The 25,076-nt window shown below is 42.1% G+C and overlaps 1 protein-coding gene across 1 annotated transcript in view; it reads right to left on the reverse strand.

Moving 5' to 3' along the window:
* LOC115170899 (nuclear body protein SP140) overlaps positions 1–25,076 on the reverse strand; it is a 32,380-nt gene extending 7,304 nt beyond the window's left edge. Inside the window, exons 1-5 of the mRNA XM_029727261.1 lie at positions 24,530–25,076; positions 4,504–4,678; positions 4,145–4,273; positions 3,715–3,834; positions 2,229–2,362 (exon numbers count right to left, since the gene is read on the reverse strand). Of these exons, the coding sequence (XP_029583121.1) occupies positions 2,229–2,362; positions 3,715–3,834; positions 4,145–4,273; positions 4,504–4,678; positions 24,530–24,673 (702 nt within the window). The 5' untranslated portion in view covers positions 24,674–25,076. The remainder of the gene's footprint in view (positions 1–2,228; positions 2,363–3,714; positions 3,835–4,144; positions 4,274–4,503; positions 4,679–24,529) is intronic.

Here is a 25,076-nt window from a genome sequence, read left to right on the forward strand (position 1 = left end):
CCACAATTCAATTTTCTCAAACAATCAACTATTTTACACCATTTTAAAGATAAGACTCTCGTTAATCTAACCACATTGCCCGATTTCAAAAAGGCTTTACAGCGAAAGCAAAACATTAGATTATGTTAGGAGAGCACATAGACACAAATAATCACACAGCCATTTTCCAAGCAAGGGTATATGTCACAGAAACCGAAAACACAGCTAAATTATGCACTAACCTTTTACGATCTTCATCAGATGACACTCCTAGGACATTATGTTACACAATACATGTATGTTTTGTTCGATAAAGTTCATATTTATATACAAAAACAGCATTTTACATTGGCGCTTGATGTTCAGAAAATGTATTTCCCACCAAAAACTTCCGGTGAATTTACAAAAATACTCATCATAAACGTTGACAAAATACATAACAATTATTTTAAGAATTATAGATAGACTACTCCTTTATGCAACCGCTGTGTCAGATTTTAAAATAGCTTTACGGAGAAAGCACATTTTTCAATATTCTGAGTACATAGCTCAGCCATCACGGCTAGCTATTCAGACACCCGCCAACTTCGGGGTCACCTAAACTCAGAATTAGTATTAGAAATATTGTATTACCTTTGCTGATCTTCGTCAGAATGCACTCCCAGGACTGCTACTTCCACAACAAATGTTGTTTTTGTTCGAAATAATCCATAGTTATGTCCAAATACCTCCGTTTTGTTCGTGCGTTCAGGTCACTATCCAAAGGGTAACGCGCGAGCGCATTTCGAGACCAAAAAAGTCAATGTTCCATTACTGTACTTAGAATCATGTCAAACGCTGTTTAAAATAAATTTTTATGGTATTTTTCTCGTAGAAATGCGATAATATTCCAACTGGACAATAGTGTATTCATTCAAGGAGGAAAAGAAAAAACACTGTGCTCGCGGGAACGCACATATCTAATCTCTTTGTCCTCAGGCAGACCACTCAGTAACTGAGCTCCTATACTCTGCCCAGAGACAGAAGAAGGCTCAATCCACTTTCTGAAGGCTTTAGACAGCCAATGGAAGCCTTAGAAATTGACTAACCTTCATGTCTTAAAGTAATGATGGACTGTCGTTTCTCTTTTCTTATTTAAGCTGTTCTTGCCATAATATGGACTTGGTATTTGACCAAATAGGGTTATCTTCTGTACCTTGTCACAACACAGCTGATTGGCTCAAATACATTAAGAAGGAAAGAAATTCCACAAATGAACTTTTAACAAGCCTCACCTGTTGGTTTGAAATGCATTCCAGGTGACTACCTCATGAAGCTGATTGAGTGTGTGCAAGAGTGTGCAAAGTTGTCATCAAGGCAAATGGTGGCTACTTTGAAGAATGTCAAATATAAAATATATTTGGATTTGTTTCACACTTTTTTGGTTACTACATGATTCCATATGTGTTATTTCATAGTTTTGATGTCTTCGCTATTATTCTACAATGTAGAATACAATGTAGAATAATAGTAAAAATAAATAAAAACCCTGGAATGAGTAGGTGATAAGAGAATTATCTAATGAAGGTAAATGAATCAATAATCCATTATGAATTAGTTGTAATGTAGCATGAAAAAACTGTAAGTCAATGTACTGAACGTTAGTCCCATCAAGTCTAGACATGGGTGTGTGAGATACCGGGAGGAGCCTTCAAGGTTCTCCTAATCTATGGGGAAAGGAACAGGCAGTGCTGGAACAGTGGTAGCAGGTCAAGGAAGAGATACTGTTCACCTACTGTCTGTGAGTATGTGTGTGCATAGGTTATCTACTTTTGGGTGTGGATGTGTGTGCGTAAGCGGAGAGAGGATAAAATGAACATCTTTGTGTATGTTGGGCAGAACGTTCTCTGAATAAACTGTACAAGACCTTTTGCAGAAAGCTGAGTCCTTGCCTAATTATTAACCCAGTGTCTTACAAACTCTGGCGATTAGTCAAGGCTTATTGATTGTTAATTTATAGTATTAGGATAGAAAATTCCTTTGACAGTAAGTGTGTCCAAACCTTTAACTGGTACTGTATATATATCCCAGAGTGTAGTAGTGTATGGAAGCATTGTCCAAATGACATAGGCCTGATTAGAGTATGAAAAGTGACCAAGCTGTTCAACTTTTCTGTGTTTTATTTGATGATTTTAAATGTATTGTATGCACGTCTGGTTAAATAGTGTTTTTAAATGGTCAAATAAATGTAATCAAAATATATGCTGTACCTGGATCAGTTCTGCCAGAGTGGTGTCTCTACAGCAGATACTGTACTTCCAGTTGTTACTGCTCTTCTTCCCCCCAAACTCCTCAAAGCCACTTGGGGTGAACCAGCGACCCTGGACCACAATGCACCTCTCCCCTGAAAAAAAACAATGAGGAAGTCAGACATCAACCAGCAACACTGGACCATAATGCACCTCTCCCCTGAGACAAAGCAATGATGAAGTCAGACATCAACCAGCAATACTGGACCACAATGCACCTCTCCCCTGAGACAAACCAATGATGAAGTCAGACATCATACACACCACCACAAATTAAAACCATGCAAAGTGAAATGGACCATAGTACACATGTGCCTGACTGTGATTGAAACATGGGTCTCCTGCACATCACAATAATGTGTTAACCCACTAAAGTCTATGCATTAGATCTGGGCCCGTATTCACAAAGGGTCTCAGAGTAGAACATTTATCGTGAGTGCTGATGGGTAAAAAACTATAGCTATCCTTGAAGCCTTTAGTCATAAGAGTCACACCAAGTCGACAGATATTTAGGACACCTCATGAGCTGTCCTAACCAGTTAAGAGTTATTAGCAGATGTCTTGGTAATAGAAAAATGCAGCAAGTCAGTGGTTCCTGTGCCACATACAATTACTTTGGAGTTGTTAAAATAATGTTTTAATATTTCTATATGATCAATCCATAAATAATCTAGACCTACTGTACATGTAACAGTATGTCTTGAGCTTTTGACAATAATGTCACATGAGACCTATTTCACAACTATATGCCTAAATACTTATAACCACTAGGCTAATAAATAAACACGTTTTTCTTTTGATTATTTATTTACCTACATAACATCACATTGTTAAAATAATATGTCAAAATTGGGCATGCCTATAAATTGGGCAATAGAAGGCATCTAGGGCTTATGTTACCTTTGTTTTCGATGAAAATGATAGACCTTTAAAACGTTGCACGTTACTGGCAAGTGAATTGATGCCTACTGTGCCAAAGATTTTCAGAGTGGATATAATGGTAATATTAGCAAAATTCCACTTTTAAGAACCATCAGAATTGGTTAAAAAAAGACATGCATGCCAACATATTAGAGTAGGCAAAGTGATCGTATCCAACTTTTTACCATTGCAACATTTTATGTAGGCTACAGTCACATTCACCATGGTTGCATGTTACCTATAGAGTTCACAGCTGGTAATGCCTCCTCGCGATTGGTTATTTCCCATTTGCCATGTCAATGAGCCTCATCACTATCTTTCCTTTGCGGTACCTCAAACTGTAATGATTACCAGCTGAGATAAAAATGTATGAGTTGATTTTACTCCTGGCTCAGAATATGTGTCCAAAAATGGATGTAGCAACTGCAGATTGACCCTTTTAATGTCTCAGGCACGGTTATTCTAGCCGAACCACATCCACCATTACACACAAACATATCATATTAAGTCCATTGTTACGACGTACCTGTGGCCAGCTTGTTCCTGATGAGTATGCCTTCCTTATCCCCACAGGTGACTGGGAGCTGGATCTTGTAGATGGGCTTGGTCCAAATGTCAGATTTCTCCCCCTTCCAAAAAGGAGAATCTGCATTGGGACATATTGGGGACAGTCATTAAGATGTGACTTGAAAATGAAAATATTCCCTCCCCCCCACTACTTCCTACGCTATGAATGCCGGAGTCAATATTTACTCAAGAAAATGTATGTTTGAAGTTACAGAGGTACTTTAGACTTTCTGATTGAAGGCCTCCTCTTTCCCCCAGGGAACATGAAGCCTGGGACTCACAGTATTTTAACCTTCGGACTTTCCTCTTCTGACTGGGGGTGGACTGGGTGGACGTGCTGGGCTTGCCCTTCTCTGCACTCTCACTTCTCTTATTCCTCTTTTTCCTACCTGTCTTCTTCTCCTCCTCCTCCTCCTCTTCCTCTTCTCCATCCGCTGAAGCCTTCTTCTTCTTCTTATCCTCCTCCTCCTCTTCCTTCTCCATCTTCTCTGGCAGTTTCTCATAAAATGTGAACGACCCTACAAGGGATTGGAGGCAAAATTGAGCCAACCATGCAACCTAATTAATGTACACCTAATAACAAATTATAATAAAAGGCCTTGAACCTCAACTTCAAAGTATCCACCATTGTGACTACATTTATATTATACTAGGAGTTAGAATTATATATAGATATTAGGCTATCCATACAAATGCCATAATAATGCCATAATAATACAATAATAAGAGTGAAGACTCCAGAACTGACCGTCCAGCAGGCGGTTTCGGAGCAGGCGTAATGTGGGGTACTGCAGCAGGAGGTGGTCCTTGAACACACAGTTCCAGAACACCTTGATGCTGTCGGGCCTCTTTGCCTCCACCCAGTCCAACACCTGGTACACACCCTTCTCCCTCACCCCCTTATTCCTACACCGAATCAGCTTCTGCAGGAGGGGTCAAATACAAAACCATAGTCAAATTTGTGGGGGTTAACAAATTGTGGCTGGAGTAGAGTGATACTTGATTCTCTAGAAGCAACTGCCATCCCAATCAGTTCATGTGACAGAGTGGAATTCATGGACACACGTCAGGCATTACTAATCAAAGATCATCAACTCCAATGTCCACTCTTACAATAACATTCAAAGACCTGTTATTTATATTGTTTGTACCCAGCTACTAATAGGACAGTGAATGGTCTTAGTGTACACAGAACACTCTTAGAATTAGTGTTGACCCGATGAACCCTGGAGATCATCAAGGAACCTTTCGCGGATAAACCGGGAAATGGTTACAATCTTTTTCCACCATTCATTTTTCCCATAATTAAAAAAAAAACACTTAAAATAAGGGTTGTGTTTCATGTAGGCTTACCCTGGCGTGACGTTTTGATAACCGTGTAAATATCTCTAGGACAAGGTGACTTTTATCAATATATTTGCCTGTGTTTACCCCCCCAAAATGAAATGCTAATTAGCTACTAATGTGGTTATCATAAAGAACAACAAATGCCATGATGATCTGGACTAGACTGCTGAATCGAGGCATAGGTAAGAATCTCTGGATTAACTATCTAATGTAAGCTAAATGTAGTCATGAGTAAATTATCTACATTTCTTTAAATGGAAAATTCTGTGAAATGTCTTGTGCAAGTTTAAAATGTATACAATGCCTGTTAGCAATGGTGTCAGCTAGAAATGACGTGCAGGAGCTTGCAGGGATTTGTAGTCTTGCAGGATGTCTACTTTGACGCTAATTAGCATTTTAGAATCTGAGCATAAATAGAGCCAATTGATAAAAGTCACCTTGTCCGAGAGAGATTAAGTGCAGTCCTCCAGAGGAATTAATGGAATTACTATACAGTATTTCAAGGACAAAATTACATGTATTTAAGTATTTTATGTTGTTATATTGGGGAAAGTAACATTAGTAGAAAAATAAAATAGTTTAAGGAAAATGTTTTTATTTATTTTATTTATGTTTTGCTCACATTCTATAATTTAAAAGTATGTATTAAGGTGTCTGTAATACAATCAACTCGTCAAAAATGTATGTATGGTGGCTTCAATACAGCACCCACTGTCAGTCAATCAGGGTTTATACACATCATTGACCTTGTAATGGGAATTTTAATGTTTGTGCTTTCCTTATAACTAATTTCTATGTTCTATTCATGCTCTGTTCTATAAACCTATTTCTGTGTTCTTGCAAGTGGTTGACTGAACCAATCCTCCTCTTATCAGTAGCTGCAATTTGCCAGTACGCCCAGACCTTGTTTTGAGAACAAACAAAAGATAGGTCTCAAGGTCTCAGCTTAGAGAGGAGAAGCCTCGTGAGGTGTTGGTCGGTCACATGTTTTGAACCAGTATTGATCGGTCACATGAATGAAGCAAAACGGTAATGATTAATTAAATATGCTAAATCATGCAAATATAACTTGTCTGTGTATAGCCATATATAAAGACAACTGCTGGGTCTGCCCAGGAGAGCTCCTGATTGACAAGTGTACTATGGTGGATTGAGTTGGTTGGAACCTCTCCAGCACGCTGACAATAAACAATGATTCATTTAAGATTGACTTCGAGTGATTGATTCTGCCGGCAGAGCTTTCCAGTGGGGGTCTGTGAGGAAACCCGGTGGCGCATTTTATGAAGTGTCAGGAGTTCACCTAGGGGTCATGATTGGGGCTGTACCAAATGATTGATGTATTAGAATAATTGATTATGCTTATGTTGTATTAATAGAAGGGGTTATAAGACCGCTCCCTCCTTACATCCATAGGGTCCTAGACTACAGATTAACAATATATATAGATTATGAGGTTTAATAATGTTCCACAGTACTTTTCTAGGCTCTCTGCCTCTTATGAAGAAACTGTCTGAGAAATGTGTGACTGTGAAGACAGAACTCTGCAGGGGAGTGTAAGAGATAGGAGACTAGTCAGACATTCCACTATAAATAAACTTGGACATTTACTGATAAGCTTTTAGATAACACACTTAAAGCCTTGTTTATATAGCTGTGTAGGCATGGTTTTGGTTTCATGAGTAGAAGATAATGAAGTAGGCAGTGACATCAAGAGGACTGGACTTCGGGTTTGATAAAATAACATGGGACCTTTTTGATGCAGAACTTACTCAGAAACATGCGTGCTATGTTCCTGTTTGTCAACTTCTGTCTGCAATTGCATTAATAAAGGTTTTTGAATTATTTAATTAAAGATATTGTCATAATGCTAATTTCACCGATGAGCCAATGATTGACAAAGAACAATGAAACAAACCCCAACAGAAGCATGACGGAAGTTCCTGCCTGATCAAAAGAGGACAAGGACCCGCTCAGACCAGACCCTTACTGTGTGCTGCCCAGGAGGAGACACATCATCCATGAAAAATTGAGGGATGGCAACTGATTTCCGTAAGTCAATTTAAATGAATCTGTATAAAAAGAAATGATACAAAATTAAATTAAGGTGAGAACGCATAAAAAGGTACCCATAGTCTTATAGAGAGAAGGCTATTCACTAGTTATATTTAAAAAAAAAAGTCACCTTTATTTAACCAGGTAGGCTAGTTGAGAACAAGTTCTCATTTACAACTGCGACCTGGCCAAGATAAAGCAAAGCAGTTCGACACATACAACAACACAGAGTTACACATGGAATAAACAAGCATACAATCAATAATACAGTAGAAAAGTCTATATACAGCATGTGCAAATGAGGTAGGATAAGGGAGGTAAGGCAATAAATAGGCCATGGTGGCGAAGTAATTACAATATAGCATTTAAACACTGGAATGGTAGAATGTGCAGAAGATGAATGTGAAAGTAGAGATACTGGGGTGCAAAGGAGCAAGATAAATAAATAAATACACTATGGGGATGAGGTAGATTCAATGGGCTATTTACACATGGGCTAGGTGCAGTGATCTGTGAGCTGCTCTGACAGCTGGTGCTTAAAGATAGTGAGGGAGGTAAGAGTTTCCAGCTTTAGTGATTTTTGCAGTTCGTTCCAGTCATCGGCAGCAGAGAACTGGAAGGAGAGGCGGCCAAAGGAAGAATTGGCCTTGGGGGTGACCAGTGAGATTTACCTGCTGGAGAGCATGCTATGGGTGGGTGCTGCTATGGTGACCAGTGAGCTGAGATAAGGCGGGGCTTTACCTAGCAGAGACTTGTAGATTACCTGGAGCCAGTGGGTTTGGCGACGAGTATGAAGCGAGGGCCAGCCAACGAGAGCATACAGGTCGCAGTGGTGAGTAGTATATGGGGCTTTGGGGACAAAACGGATGGCACTGTGATAGACTGCATCCAATTTGTTGAGTAGAGTGTTGGAGGCTATTTTGTAAATGACATCGCCGAAGTCGAGGATCGGTAGGATGGTCAGTTTTACGAGGGTGCTGCTATGGTGACCAGTGAGCTGAGATAAGGCGGGGCTTTACCTAGCAGAGACTTGTAGATTACCTGGAGCCAGTGGGTTTGGCGACGAGTATGAAGCGAGGGCCAGCCAACGAGAGCATACATGTCGCAGTGGTGAGTAGTATATGGGGCTTTGGGGACAAAACGGATGGCACTGTGATAGACTGCATCCAATTTGTTGAGTAGAGTGTTGGAGGCTATTTTGTAAATGACATCGCCGAAGTCAAGGATCGGTAGGATGGTCAGTTTTACGAGGGTATGTTTGACAGCATGAGTGAAGGATGCTTTGTTGCGAAATAGGAAGCCGATTCTAGATTTAATTTTGGATTGGAGATGTTTAATGTGAGTCTGGAAGGAGAGTTTACAGTCTAACCAGACACCTAGGTATTTGTAGTTGTCCACATATTCTAAGTCAGAACCGTCCAGAGTAGTGATGCTGGACGGGCGGGCAGGTGCGGGCAGCGATCGGTTGAAGAGCATGCATTTAGTTTTAGTTGCATTTAGGAGCAGTTGGAGGCCACGGAAGGAGAGTTGTATGGCATTGAAGCTCGTCTGGAGGTTAGTTAACACAGTGTCCAAAGAGGGGCCAGAGGTATACCAAAATGGGGTCGTCTGCATAGAGGTGGATCAAAGAATCACCAGCAGCAAGAGCGACATCATTGATGTATACAGAGAAGAGAGTCGGCCTGAGAATTGAACCCTGAGGCACCCCCATAGAGACTGCCAGAGGTCCGGACAACAGGCCCTCCGATTTGACACACTGAACTCTATCAGAGAAGTAGTTGGTGAAACAGGCGAGGCAATCATTTGAGAAACCAAGGCTGTTGAGTCTGACAATAAGAATGTTGTGATTGACAGAGTCGAATGCCTTAGCCAGGTCGATGAATACGGCTGCACAGTAATGTCTCTTATCGATGGCGGTTATGATATCATTTAGGACCTTGAGCGTGGCTGAAGTGCACCCATGACCAGCTCTGAAACCAGATTGCATAGCGGAGAAGGTACGGTGGGATTCGAAATGGTTTGTTGACTTGGCTTTCAAAGACCTTAGAAAGGCAGGGTAGAATAGATATAGGTCTGCAGCAGTTTGGGTCTAGAGTGTCTCCCCCTTTGAAGAGGGGGATGACCGCGGCAGCTTTCCAATCTATGGGAATCTCAGACGATACAAAAGAGAGGTTGAACAGGCTAGTAATAGGGGTTGCAACAATTTCGGCAGATAATTTTAGAAAGAGAGGGTCCAGATTGTCTAGCCCGACTGATTTGTAGGGGTCCAGATTTTTCAACTCTTTCAGAACATCAGCTATCTGGATATGGGTGAAGTAGAAGTGGGGGAGGCTTGGGCGAGTTGTTGTGGGGGGTGGAGGGCTGTTGGGGTAGGGGTAGCCAGGTGGAAAGCATGGCCAGTCGTAGAAAAGTGCTTATTGAAATTCTCAATTATAGTGGATTTATCGGTGGTGACAGTGTTTCCTAGCCTCAGTGCAGTGGGCAGCTGGGAGGAGGTACTATTATTCTCCATGGACTTTACAGTGTCCCAGAACTTTTTTGAGTTAGTGCTACAGGATGCAAATTTCTGCTTGAAAAAGCTAGCGATTAGCTTTCCTAACTGCCTGTGTATATATGTTCCTAACTTCCCTGAAAAGTTGCATATCACGGGGCTGTTCAATGCTAATGCAGAACGCCACAGGATGTTTTTGTGCTGGTCAAGGGTAGTCAGGTCTGGAGAGAACCAAGGGCTATATCTGTTCCTGGTTCTACATTTTTTGAATGGGGTATGCTTATTTAAGATGGTGAGGAAGGCACTTTTAAAGAATAACCAGGCATCCTCTACTGACGGGATGAGGTCAATATCCTTCCAGGATACCCGGGCCAGGTTGGTTAGAAAGGCCTGCTCGCTGAAGTGTTTTAGGGAGCGTTTGACAGTGATGAGGGGTGGTTGTTGACCGCAGACCCATTACGGATGCAGGCAATGAGGCAGTGATCGCTGAGATCTTGGTTGAAAACAGCAGAGGTGTTTTTGGAGGGCAAGTTGGTTAAGCTGACAGCTATGAGGGTGCCCGTGTTTACGGATTTGGGGTTGTACCTGGTGGGTTCATTGATAATTTCTGTGAGATTGAGGGCATCAAGCTTAGATTGTAGGGTGGCCGGGGTGTTAAGCATGTCACAGTTTAGGTCACCTAGCATATGGTGTCCAGGGCACAGCGGGGGACAGAGGGTGGTCTATAACAGTGAAAATGTTATAGTTAGGGATGGAAATTTCAGGGTTTTTGGTGGTCTTCCTAAACCAGGATTCAGACACGGCTAGGACATCCAGGTTGGCAGAGTGTGCTAAAGCAGTGAATAAAACAAACTTAGGGAGGAGGCTTCTAATATTAACATGCATGAAACCAAGGCTTTTACGGTTACAGAAGTAAACAAATGAGAGCACCTGGGGAGTGGGAGTGGAGATAGGCACTGCAGGGCCTGGAGTAACCTCTACATCACCAGACGAACAGAGGAGGAGTAGGATAAGGGTACGGCAAAAGGCTATCAGGACTGGTCGTCTAGTGCGTTCAGAGCAGAGAGTAAAAGGAGCAGGTTTCTGGGCGCGATAGAATAGATTCAAGGCATAGTGTACAGACAGAGGTATGGTAGGATGTGAGTACATTGGAGGTAGACCTAGGCATTGAGTAATGATAAGAGAAATCATTTCTCTAGAGACGTATAAACCAGGTGAGTTCACCGCATATGTAGGAGGTGGAACTAAATGGTAGGTTAAGGCATATTGAGCAGGGCTAGAGTCTCTACAGTGAAATAAGACAATAATCACTAACCAGGACAGTAATGGACAAGGCATATTGATATTAGGGAGAGGCATGTGTAGCCGGGTGATCAATAGGGGTCTAGTGAGTGGTTGGGCTGGCTGGAGACATGGCGATTCAGACAGCTAGCAGGCCGGGGCTAGCAAGCTAGCAGAAGGGCCTTAGAGGGACATCTCGACGGGAGAAAGTCTGTTTTAGCCTTCGCGTGCGGTGACGTCGATAGACCAGTCGTGATGGATTAGTAGGGTTCCGAGTAGCAGAGGGGTCCCAAGTCCAATTGGCAAAATAGGTATATTGGCCCAAGAAATTGGCCGATGGATCTATACAGCTAATAGTTCAATATGCTCTAGACAGCTAGCCGGGCGCGTCTAGCAGCTAGCCGGGCGCTAGCAGTGGTTAGCTAGTAGCTAGTGAGCTGGCTAGCTTCTGTTGGGGGATTCCGGATTCGAGGTGAATAAAAATACTTTAGAAAAAAAACAGATCCGCACCACATTGGGTGAGGCGGGTTGCAGGAGAGTGTTTTGAAGTTGAGGTTTAGAAAAAATATATAAAAAATATATATACATGGGACATGACAAGACGAAGGACAAAGACGACTGACTGCTAAGCCATCTTGGATTGTACCGTAAACTAAATGGTATTTTTTGAGAAGACTAGAGCGAGGGCGTAACGGTACCATGGAAAGCCCCACTGACAGCTGTCTGTAGGAATTTAGAAGAAATGTCTTTGTGGTCTGCAGCCACTAAAAAATAACACAAGGTATTTTTGAGTACGTGGTGTTATTTATATGTATAGCAAGTAACGGCAAGAGAACCGTTGATGATACATATTGTGCATTGCAAGTAATGACAGAGAGAATCGTTGACAATGCATGTGGGTAATAAGGAGAATGTTTGGGAATAGCACTAAGTGAACGTGGATGGGAAAGTTGTGTGATTGTGAGATATGGGATAATAAGCTGAAATAAATTTAGATAACAAAAGCTGATTGAAATTTGGATAATAAATGAATTGAAATTATTACTATTACGATTGGAATTTGGATATTAAGATTGAAATGTGGATAATAAGAGGATTGAAATTGAGCTATTAATTATTGAGTGAATGAGAGCTGTCAATGGACTAGCTTACGTGTGAAAGAGGTGAATGAATGCCACAACCAGTTCTTTGAGCTGAGTTTTCAAGTTCTGTGTGAGCTGACTAGTAACGTTATCTAGGGGTCTGTCCAACACCGCCATTGGATCTACAGGTAGAGGATAACATGTCTCAGAAATCAGATACGTAACATGTCTCAGAGGATAACGTCTCATTAGTAACGTGGATAACATGTCTCGTTAATGTCACGGATAACATGTCTCATTGGTAACGAGGATATCATGTCTCTGAGGATAACATGACTTTAGATTATATTTGGATAAAATGTCTCATCAGTGGAGTTTGATGTAGAACGTTATTATGTATGGACATATTAAAGAAGATAACTATTTTCAAATATGCTGTTATATAGAACTAGTGTAAATATCTAAACCCCTGTATGAATAAAACACTAGAGGAGGAATTTGTGATGTAACACAAATATATAATAGGTTACTAGAGAGAAAGTAACATAATATTGCGTATAATGGGTTATTATGATGATCATGAGAGGCATGAATAGAAAAATAATGATAATATACAACTAGCACACCCAAACGTAGACGTACGTAAGTGGTGAAGAGAGTAGTCTATTCAGAGTGGTCCCGTTATTGATCACTTGTAAGATAAGGTTAAAACATTGTGTGGGACTTGACTTCACCCTAACCAATAAAAACTATAAATGCTTAGATTTCCTCCACCATGGTAATGCATTTTTAAATAAGCCCTGTTAAATAGAACCAATGAATGTGGAACATTATTTTCTGTTAACGAAACTTAAAGGGCTACAATTTATTTTACTCCTGCTGGAGTTTTCATTGATATCTCAAATGATGACGTTCTAAACCAATTCGTGAGAAGGCAAAATGGAGACTGCATCTGTTTCCCTATTATCGCAGGTGCCAGACTTATTATGGACAGAGCGCGACATCTACTGGAGACTGAGAAAGTGCAACCAGTTAATACATATTGATCCCCAAGTGAATCTTAACATAATAGATATTTAATAAATACTGAAGCAGAAAGTGAATATCCAACAGAGATTGGTAATAAAAATATAGAGTAACTTTTTAAGGTATACTAAAATGAAAACAATCCCTTCCGACATAGAGAAAGTAATCATGTTTGTTTTCTTTTCTTTTAACCCTTGCAATAGGGGGAAAAGCAGAACATTGTTTGAGAGGATGGATGACAGTAATGGATGACAGTTACTTCAAATTAATTGAAGTTTTCCCAACTTTGAGTGATATGTGTATTGCTGTTGTTGTTTTCTTTCCTTTCTTTGTTTTTGTCTTGCTTCAGATTGGGTCTGCTGGATTGTCAGGATTTCTCCCTAAGGATTAGCCCTCTGATTCCCTGACCTGCAATGTCGCAGTGAGATTGTCAAGATGATAGGGGAGTATTTTTTTTGGGGGGGGGGAGGAATGGTTTCAACTGTGTGTTGTTATTCTCTAAGACATTGGTTCTAGAAGTCTGGATTTCCTGAATTACAAATGCCCTAAACTAAACTGTTGTTCTGGTCTGTCCTCTCTCTCTCTTGAGGTAATGGCGAAGATCGTATCTAGATGCATGGAAGATCATTTGGCCGATGAACAGTGTGAACCTCAACACCCCCTCTAACTGGCTGAAAATGACGAAATGGCGTTCAGTATGGTCCTTCACCATTTCTACCGTGAGACCTGAGTCCGAGCCAGCAACCTGTACACAGCAGTTGAAACTATCAACTGCCTTTTCTCTCATGCTTTTTCTCTCAGGAGTGTGACATGGTGTCCATGTGGAGTGAGCATGAAGAAAGATCCAGTCCAAAATTATCTCATGCTGCTGGTGTACTGGTAGGAAAATGGACAAAGGCATGATGACTGTAAAGGACAGTGGCGGCTCAAGTGAGAGACATCAAGGGCCATCCATTTTGATCATGTTCCATTAAAAGGATGAACTGAAACCGCTATCTGAAGAAGAACATGAACTGCCAGGAAAGGAGGAGTGCCGTGAAGGGGGGTGGTCAACCGTGCCCGTAATTGATTTAAGCTTGTCCAAAATTGTTTATTTGGGGTATCAGGTTGATTGTGGAGGTCTGCACACTGCAAAATGTATAGTAATTTAGAATAAGAATGCATTGAGATACCAATTTGTCATTACCACAAGTAATTACCACAAATTAAAGTGATAGAACCAATGTGAAGCACTGAGGACTGTCATTCTAAATTAGGGTTGATAATTTATCAATAATTATAATTATGATTTGGAAAGGCACGGCTTCTAGAGACAGAGCTGTGCCCTAAAAAAATGTGAGGAGAAACACTAGATTGTAGCTTGGGCTAACCTTGCAACAATCTCATTCTTAGCAAGGTTGGTGTGAAACTGTTATAACGTGTTCTCTCTCTTCCCTGTGAAACATTATTAACATTCTGTATGGCGATGTGCCTCTCTGGCTGATAAGATTTCAGCAGCTATCTTGTTTTCTACTCCTCCAGAGGTTGGTGAAACAGTTAGATTGAAGGTTGTTTTCTTTAAACAAGTTGAAGGTAAGGTCATCTAAACCCTTAACTTGCTTAATATTTTGACTAAGTGGATGTCCCAGGGACAGTTAGTGAAAACATAGGTCAATGTGACCCGATTGTGGTAAGAAATATGGAAACAATGGTTAACATTGAGAAATTTATTCACCTCTGAATCTACAGATTCGTTGTGTAAGTGTAATTCTTTTGATACTCACCCCCATTAATAAAGTACAACCTTTATTATGATTATAGTAATGCAATACTAAGTGTATTGTACAACCCATTATGAAGGGTTTGGAATGATGAAGTGTCTGTTTTCTTCCATGTGTTGATTTCCCTTACTAATAGAGTATATAATATTTTGATATAGAAGCAAAACTCTAAATGCTTACATTAATTATCACACATAGTGATAAGAGGATGGAATGTAATGGGAATTTTAATGTTTGTGCTTTTCTTATAACTAATTTCTGTGTTCTATTCATGTGCTGTTCTATAAACCAATTTCTGTGTTCTTGTCATGCCCTGGTCTGTTTCACCTGTCCTTGTGCTCGTCTCCACCCCCTCCAGGTGTTGCCCATCTTCCCCACTTATCCTCTGGGTATTTTTACCTGTTTTCTGTCTGTCGGTGCCAGTTCGTCTTGTTTGTTCAAGTCAACTAGCGTTTTGTCTCAGCTCCTGTTTTTCCCCAGTTTCTCTTTTTCTTGTCCTGGTTTTTGACCCTTGCCTGTCCTGACCCTGAACCCGGCCGCCTGATCACTCTGCCTGACCTGACCTTGAGCCTGTTTGCTGTCCTGTACCCTGGCCTCTACTCTGGTTTATCGACCCCTGCCTGCCTTGACCTGTCATTTGCCTGCCCCGGTTGTTACAATAAACATTATTACTTCACATAGTCTGCACTTGGGTCTTACCTTGATTCCTGATAGTTCATGCAAGTGGTTGACTGAACAAATCCTCCCCTAATCAGTAGCTGCAATTTAGCAGTACGCCCAGACCTTGTTTTGAGAACAAATGAAAGATATCTCAGTTTCAAGGTCTCATCTTAAAGAGGAGAAGCCTTGAGGGGTGTTGGTCTGTCACATGTATGAACCAGTATTGGTCGGTCACATGAATTAAACAAAACGGTAATGATTAAATAATTATGCTAAATCATGCAAATATAACTTGTCTGTGTGTAGCCGTATATAAGACAACTGCTGGGTCTGCCCAGGAATGCTCCTGTTTGACATGTGTACTATGGTGCATTGAGTTGGTTGGAACCTCTCCAGCAAGCTGACAAACAATGATTAATTTAAGATTGACTTTGAGTGTCCTTTTGTAAGAATTGCCACAACAACCTTTACACAGGGGTTCCTCGAAGACCCTCAAATATCCTTTTCAGAGCGGTTACTCAAGGAACCTTTTTCAACCGGAAAGGTTCAGCTGGTGTTGCAACCCAAAGGTTCTTCCAGGTACCTTCACTTGCAAAATAGGAGGACAAATTTTACCAAAGAAATTCTGTAGACTACAATTTTTTTGTTACTGTTACGATCGTCTGAAGAACTGGACCAAGATGCAGCATGGTAGGCGTTTACTTTTAATAAAAATGACACCGGAAAAAACAACAAAATACAAACACGAACGTAAAGCTATATGCAGTGCAGAAAGCAACTACACACAAACAAGATCCCACAATCACAGGTGGGAAAAAGGGCTGCCTAATTATGATCCCCAATCAGAGACAACGATAAACAGCTGCCTCTGATTGGGAACCATACTAGGCCAACAAAGAAATAGAAACCTAGATATGCCCACCCAAGTCACACCCTGACCTAACAAAATAGAGAATAAAAAAGGCTCTAAGGTCAGGGCGTGACAGTACCCCCCCCCAAAAGGTGCGGACTATGGCCGCAAACCTGAACCTATAGGGGAAGGTCCGGGTGGGCATCTCCTCTTGGTGGAGGCTCCGGTGCGGGACGCAGACCCCGCTCCGCTTGAGGCTCCCCCCACTTCTGTGGAACCGGACCGCGGATCGTCGCCGGAGGAACCGGACCGCCGACCATCGCTGGAAGCTCTGGACCGCTGACCGTCGCTGGAGGCTCTAGACCGCAGACCGTCGCTGGAGGCTCTAGACTGCAGACCGTTGCTTAAGGCTCTGGACTGCAGACCGTTGCTGGAAGCGTCGGGCCATGGATCATCACTGGAGGCTTTGGGCCATGGATCACCACTGGAGGCTTCGAGCCATGGATCACCACTGCAGGCTTCGAGCCATAGATCATCACTGCAGGCTTCGGGCCATGGATCATCACTGGAGGCTTTGGGCCATGGATCATCACTGGAGGCTTCGGGCCATGGATCATCACTGGAGGCTTCGGGCCATGGATCATCACTGGAGGCGTCGGGCCATGGATCATCACTGGAGGCTTCGGGCCATGGATCATCACTGGAGGCTTCGTGCCATGGATCATTACTGGAGGCTTTGTGCCATGGATCACCATTGGAGGCTTCGGGCCAGGGACCATCGATGGAGGCAGAGTGCGAGGAACTGGCACAGGACGCACCGGGCTGGAGAGACGCACTGGAGGCTGGGTGCGTGGAGCTGGCACAACGCGTCCTGGCTAGATACCCACTTTAGCTCGGTAAGTGTGGAGAGCTGGCACACTGGGCTGTGAAGGCGCACTGGAGGCATAGTGCGTAGAGCCGGCGCAGGATACACTGGGCCGTGGAGGCGGACTGGAGGTCTGGAGCGTAGAGCTGGCACAACGCATCCTGGCTGAATACCCCCTGTAGCACGGCAAGTGCGGGGAGCTGGCACAGGCCGCACTGGGTTGTGCTGGCGAACTGGGGATACCGTGCGTAGAGCTGGCGCAGGATATCCTGGGCCGAGGAGACGCACTGGAGGCCAGGACCACTGAGCCGGAACAATCCGTCCTGGACAGATGCTCACCTTAGCACGGCAACTCCTGAAAGCAGGCACAGAACGCACCGGGCTAAGGGTGCGCACTGAAAGCACGGTGCGCAGAACCGGAAAACATGGTATCTGAACCGTGACCAACTCCTCATCATAATTACAGGGAGTTTGTTCTTGTTCCCACCTTTGCTCCGCTCGCCACTCCGTGTGACCCCCGCAAATTTTTTTTGTGGCTGCCTCTCGGGCTTCCGTCGTCTCCTTGATCCCCGTTTTCCTCGCCGTTCCTCTCTCGCTGCCTCCGTCTGCTCCCATGGAAGGCGATCCTTTCCGGCCTGGATCTCTTCCCACGTCCATGATCCCTTACCGTCCAGGATATCCTCCCATGTCCAGGATGTCGTCTCCTCCTGGCCACGCTGCTTGGTCCTTTGGTGGTGGGATCTTCTGTTACGATCGTCTGAAGAACTGGACCAAGGTGCAGCGTGGTAGGCATACATTTTACTTTTAATAAAAATGACACCGGAAAAAACAACAAAATACAAACACGAACGTAAAGCTATATGCAGTGCAGAAAGCAACTACACACAAACAAGGTCCCACAATCACAGGTGGGAAAAAGGGCTGCCTAAGTATGATCCCCAATCAGAGACAACGATAAACAGCTGCCTCTGATTGGGAACCATATTAGGCCAACAAAGAAATAGAAACCTAGATATGCCCACCCAAGTCACACTCTGACCTAACAAAATAGAGAATAAAAAAGGCTCTAAGGTCAGGGCGTGACAGTTACAGTGTTGGATCAGGGTTTTATTCGGTAGAGTAGAGTAAAGTAGAATACTACAGTACAGTATAGTAAGGTGTTCAGTAGAGTTTAAATCAGTAGAGTACAGTATAGTTTAGTTCAGTAGAGTCCATTAGAGTAAAGTATTAAACAATACAGATCATTATACTGAACTATACTCTACTATGCTGTACTCTAATGTATTGAACTATACATGCTTTTATTTACTGTACTGTGCTCTACTGTATTGTACTCTACTGTACTGTAGTCAACTTTTCTTTACTGTGCTGTAATGTACTGTACTCTGCTGTGCTCTACTGCACTGTACTGTACTGTGCTGTCCAAACGTGTGAAACACAGATGTCTATGATTGAAACTGATCAAATCTGAACCAGACATGGACATCTATGTTGGGCCAAATTAAGGCCAGTCCGGACCGAACCAAATCTGAACCAATAATATACACTGGCCGTGCTTAGTGGGATTTAATTTATCATTGCTTGGTTAACCCATTTTTTCCAAAAACAAATCCCAGACATGCCACTATGCAAATATTATGCCATTAGTAATCGTAACATGTCATCCATATTACTTTTTAGATTTTATATTGAATAGCATATAAACAAGTATGTTTTAATCTCGGTCAGAATTGTGACTGATGGGAACATGCAGTGCTCTGACTATAATAAATGAAGACACATTTACCCCTATTCCTCAGCCGCAATATCTATATACAGTGCATTCGGAAAGTATTCAGACCCCTTGACTTTTTCAAGATTTTGTTACGTTACAGCCTTATTCTAAAATTGATTACATTGTTGTTTTTCCCTCATCAATCTACACACAATACCCCATAATGACAAAGCAAAAACAGTTTAAGACATTTTTGTAAAATAATAAAATAAAAAAACACTGAAATATGACATTTACATAAGTATTCAGACCCTTTACTCAGTACTTTGTTGAAGGACTTTGGCAGCGATTACAGCCTCGAGTCTTCTTGGGTAGGACGCTACAAGCTTGGCACACCTGTATTTGGGGAGTTTCTCCCATTCTTCTCTGCAGATCCTCTCAAGCTCTGTCAGGTTGAATGGGGAGCGTCGTTACACAGCTATTTTCAGTTATCTCCAGAGACGTTTCGATTGTGTTCAAGTCCAGGCTCTGGCTGGACCACTCAAGGACATTCAGAAACTTGTCCCGAAGCCACTCCTGCGTTGTCTTGGCTGTGTGCTTAGGGTCATTGTCCTGTTGGAAGGTGAACCTTTGCCCCAGTCGGAGGTCCTGAGCACTCTGTTGCTCTTACCCTCAATCCTGACTAGTCTCCCAGTCCCTGCCGCTAAAAAACATCCCTACAGCATGATGTTGCCACCACCATACCTTCACTGTAGGGATGGAGCCAGGTTTCCTCCAGACGTGATGCTCAGCATTGTACTGCAGCCCACTTACCCACACACCTAAACCCAATTACTCACACACCCCAGCCCTGTTACTCCTATGCCCTAACCCTAACACCCACATGCCAATACCCTAATATTGATACAATCAAGTACCCATACACCGATATCCTAGCCCTAAATGCCCTATTTACTAATCATAGACCCCAGTTCCTTTGCCAATACACCTCATCCCCGTTACTTGCCTATATCAGCCCTGTTACCTACTTTCCTTAGGCCTGTATTCCCCAAGTCACCAACAGTAACCTACAGATAACTGACAAAATAAAGGAAAGAACAATATAAATGTGTCTTAATAGGGCGCTGGGCCACCACAAGTCGTCAGAACAGCTTCAATGCGCCTTGGCATAGATTTTACAAGTGTATGGATATCTATTGAAGGGATGTGACACCATTCTTGCATGAGAAATTCCATCATTTCGTGTTTTGTTGATGCTCGTGGAAAAAGCTGTCCCAGGCACCGCTCCAGAATCTCCTATACGTGTTCAACTTGGTTGAGATCTGGTGACTGAGACGGCCATGGCATATGGTTTTCAATGTTTTTATGCTCATCAAACCATTCAGTGACCACTCTTGCCATGTGGATAGGGGCAATGTCATCCTGGAAGAGACCACTCCCATCAGGTGAGAAATGACTTATCATAGATTGAAGGTGATCACGCAGAATGGCGGTGTATTTATTAGTGTTTACTTTGCCCTCTAAGATATTGAGTAAACCTAAACCACACCAGGAAAATGCACCCCACACCACAACAGAGCCGCCAGAACTTTAATTTTAAATGTTTATTTCATTTTTTCAGTTACCTGTATATCCAGCTAGTCAACTAAGCCAGGTTTAAATGTGACAAAGCCCGATTACTCATAAACTGTAACCAGGTCTACCCCTGCACAGCAGGGCCGTAGCTACATATAAGGACACCGAGGTCCGGACCTCTGTGATGTTTTTGAATTAAATAAAATAAATACTTTTTTGGTGTGGGGGGATCTCAGTCGGGGTCTCAACTTGCTGTTGAGAGTTTGAATAGTAGAATACACAAGACGCAATTTCGAAACTTGGTTGTACATCAGCAGTTTTCCTTGTTATGTCACTCACTGACAGTCACTCAATTAGCCCATGTCTCTTAAGTAGCTTTTAAAACTGCAAAAACTTCTCCCCACCACATGGCAAAATGTGTAGAATTGAAGGAAATTAGCTGTAAAACTGCAACCACAAAAAAGTTATATTAAGCAAACGTATTTGTTTACCTTTTGTTAATAAAATACTTTTTCTGCTCACAGATCCCGCTAGACATATTCAATTATAATTTTGATTCCCGGTGCTGAGTTAATGTGAGTTAACATGTAGCGGCTAATTGTATAGTTAATAGGCTATGTGTTTGTAGATCAACTGTGGTGACTGAAGCTTCAGCAACTAATGTGATAATGGTTGTAGTTTTTTTTTGCTTGTTTTGCTGTTCTCCAAACAGCATTTTAGAGTTTGAAAAAAAAGTCTATGGCTATGGCCCTGCACCTCAGCTCCAGTACTCCTACAAACCGGGTCTACCCTTTTTATGAGTCCCACAACTAATATAAACTGTATCTACACCTGCATATCTCAGCACACATACCCATACGAACCAGGTTCGATACTCTGATAAACCAGGTACCCTTGTGACTATTCAGCAAGGTCTACCAATGTGTAAGAGACACTAAACAAACCTATTGACATTACATATTTGATCAGTTATTACATAAATTCAGTTTATGGGTCTATACATGGCCAATATTTACAGTCAAAATCACTGCTTTAAACATATTGAATAATGGCTCATGGATAATGGTAAAATCATCAGTAAGATAATCTTGTTAGTATATCCATAACCCTACGAGCATCATGGATTCAACACTGTAATGGAAAACTAATTTATATGGTAATTTGAGGTATTATCAACAGTAAAAAATTTTTAATTAAATGTTTTACTGCTGCATACTATTAAAAGTGCATTTTGGTAGAATTGATGTATTTTGAATGGTACTGTAATTCCACCCCACAGAAAATCATTTGACCAATAGTGGGTCTATGGTATTGTTGTTTCTGTACCGTTAACATATTTTGAGGCATACCTTGTAAGAGGCTATATTTATTGCACCCGTGATTAAGAATGCTGTACCAATTTAACTCATATGTGGTTATAGTGCCCCATCAATTTAAAATGTATTGGGGACAGATTGGTTGTAGTGATGGCGCCGGAGGGGAAGGCTGCCGTCTTATCGGCTCTTAACCAACCATGCTATTTTGTTTGTTTTTTCGCGTTGTTCGTAACATAATGTTGCTGCTATCGTCTCTTATGACCGAAAAAAGCTTCCGGACATCAGAACTGCGATTTCTCACCTCAAACTGGATGAAGAGTTCTTCTTCAATGAGTCGGACGGGAGGGATATAATACCAGGCCCAGATCACTGTTATTCGCTGGAGAAGAAAACTGAGATTTCGTGGAAAGAGATCAGGGTGCCTTGTGAGGATCAGGCAATGAGTGGCTAATCTGCCCTTGCCTTCCGTCCTGCTAGCTAACGTTCAATCGCTGGAAAATAAATGGGATGAACTGAAAGCACGTTTATCCTACCAACGTGACATTAAAAATTGTAATATGTTATGTTTCACCGAGTCGTGGCTGAACGACGACATTAAGAACATACAGCTGTTGGGTTATACACTCTACAGGCAGGACAGAACAGCAGCCTCTGGTAAGACATGGGGTGGGGACCTATGCATTTATGTAAACAACAGCTGATGCACGATATCTAAGGAAGTCTTGAGGTTGTATGATAAGGAAGTCTTGAGTATGTCATGATAAGCTGTAGACCACACTATCTACCAAGAGAGTTTTCATCTGTATTTTTCGTAGCTTTCTACAGTACATACCACCACAGACCGATGCTGGCACTAAAACCGCACTCAATGAGCTGCATACTGCCATAAGCAAACAGAAACATTCTCATCCAGAGGTGACGCTCTTAGTGGCCGGGGACTTTAATGCATGGAAACTTAAATCAGTTTTACCTAATTTCTATCAGCATGTTAAATGTGCAACAAGAGGGAAAAAAATTCTAGATCACCTTTACTCCACACACAGAGACGCGTACAAAGCTCTCCCTCGCCCTTCATTTGGCAAATCTGACCATAATGCTATCCTCCTAAATCCTTCTAACAAGCAAAAATTAAACCAAGAAGCACCAGTGACTCGGTTTATAAAAAAGTGGTCAGACAAAGCAGATGCTAAACTACAGGACTGTTTTGCTAGCACAGACTGGAATATGTTCCGGGATTCTTCCGACGTCATTGAGGAGTACACCACATCAGTCACTGGCTTTATCAATAAGTGCATCGAGGACGTCGTCCCCACAGTGACTGTACGCACATACCTCAACCAGAAGCCATGGATTACAGGTAACATTCACACTGAGCTAAAGGGTAGAGCTTCCGCTTTCAAGGAGCAGGACTCTAACCCGGAAGCTTATAAGAAATCCCGCTATGCCCTCCGATGAACCATCAAACAGGCAAAGCGTCAATACAGGACTAAGATCGAATAGTCGTACACCAGCTCCGATGCTCGTCGGATGTGGCAGGGCCTGCAAACTACTACAGACTTCAAAGGGAAGCACAGCCGAGAGCTGCCCAGTGACACGAGCCTACCAGACGAGCTAAATAACTATAATGCTCACGTCGAGGATAGTAACACTGAAACATGCATGAGAACATCAGCTGTTATCACACTCTCCACAGCCAATGTGAGTAAGACCTTTAAACAGGTCAACATTCACAAGGCCGCAGGACCAGACAGATAACCAGGACGTGTACTCCGAGCATGCACTGACCAACTGACAAGTGTCTTCACTGACATTTTCAACCTCTCCGTCTGAGTCTGTAATACCAACATGTTTCAAGCAGACCACATTTTTTACATTTACATTTGACATTTTAGTCATTTAGCAGACACTCTTATCCAGAGAGACTTACAGTAGTGAATGCATACATTTCATTTCATTAATTATTATTATTTTTTTTTTTTTGTACTGGCCCCCCGTGGGAATCAAACCCACAACCCTGGCGTTGCACACACCATGCTGGCATTGCAAACACCATGCTCTACCAACTGAGCCACAGGGTAGTGCTCAGTTGTGCCCAAGAACACTAAGGTAACCTGCCTAAATGACTACCGACCCGTAGCACTCACATCAGTAGCCATGAAATGCTTTTAAAGGCTGGTCATGACTCACATCAACACCATTATCCCAGAAACCTTAGATCCAGTCCAATTTGCATACTGCACCAACAGATCCACAGATGATGCAGTCTCTATTGCACTCCACACTGCCCTTTCACACCTGGACAAAAGGAACACCTATGTGAGAATGCTATTCATTGACTACAGCTCAGCGTTCAACGCAATAAATTACTGTCAAATTCATGATGACACCTTTAAAATGAATTTATTGAAAATGAAGGCACATTCCCTATATAACCAGACCCTTAAAACATTAAACTATTAAAACATTTCAACAATATTTATTTTTTTAAGCTGTTGAATACAGACTTCTGGTGTAAAACGAGGTCTGAACCTTGGAGATTTATCCTTGTCTTGTGACAATTTTGAGAAATCGAATGAAACTTCTCTGAATCATACTTCACCTTAATGATGCATAATATGTGACTTGTGTTAAGTACAACTTTAACTTATTTAAAGCCTGTAAAGTAGGCCTACATGTTTTTGTGACCGATGGGATTAAATGTAACCTTTGAGTGGGTGGGTATGTCTATAGAAATGTTGGGGTCTCTACTGCTCACCTTGTACATTTCTTCCGGAATGAGGTGGTGGTCTCGGAGCTGGTTAAGAAAGGTGTGTGGTTGCTCCATGCACGACATTTCTGTCCTACTACAGCGGAAAAACCGCAGTAACTGCTCATCTGTCAAAAAATCCAACGGGTCCATTGGCGCCGATCGCAACTGCAGTTCACCTCTTCAATTCAGTTTCTTTGTTGAAAAAAAAATGCAATATTTACCAGGTGACTGAATATTATTAACAGTTCAATAATTAACGAACCGGTTCATATTGGGTTGCACATATAGATTCAGAATGAAAGTATGATTTTAGGCTATTTACATTTCAGTACAGGCCCAGGGTGGATAGATTCATTCAGACGATCGACGCGCAAAAGCAATCGAGACGAAAATACTCTACATTCCAGTTTAGACGATGGACGCAATCAAAATGTTTTCATCTGTAGGCCTACAACATGTTGTTATTGTTATTTTCGAAGATAAAATAGATCTCCCGCCAGCACGGAAAGCCACTTCAAATGACGTTTGGAAAACTGAAAGTGCTCACGTGACG

Source organism: Salmo trutta, chromosome 32 (assembly GCF_901001165.1).
Source record: "Salmo trutta chromosome 32, fSalTru1.1, whole genome shotgun sequence".
In the NCBI taxonomy this organism is placed as follows: Eukaryota; Metazoa; Chordata; class Actinopteri; order Salmoniformes; family Salmonidae; genus Salmo; species Salmo trutta.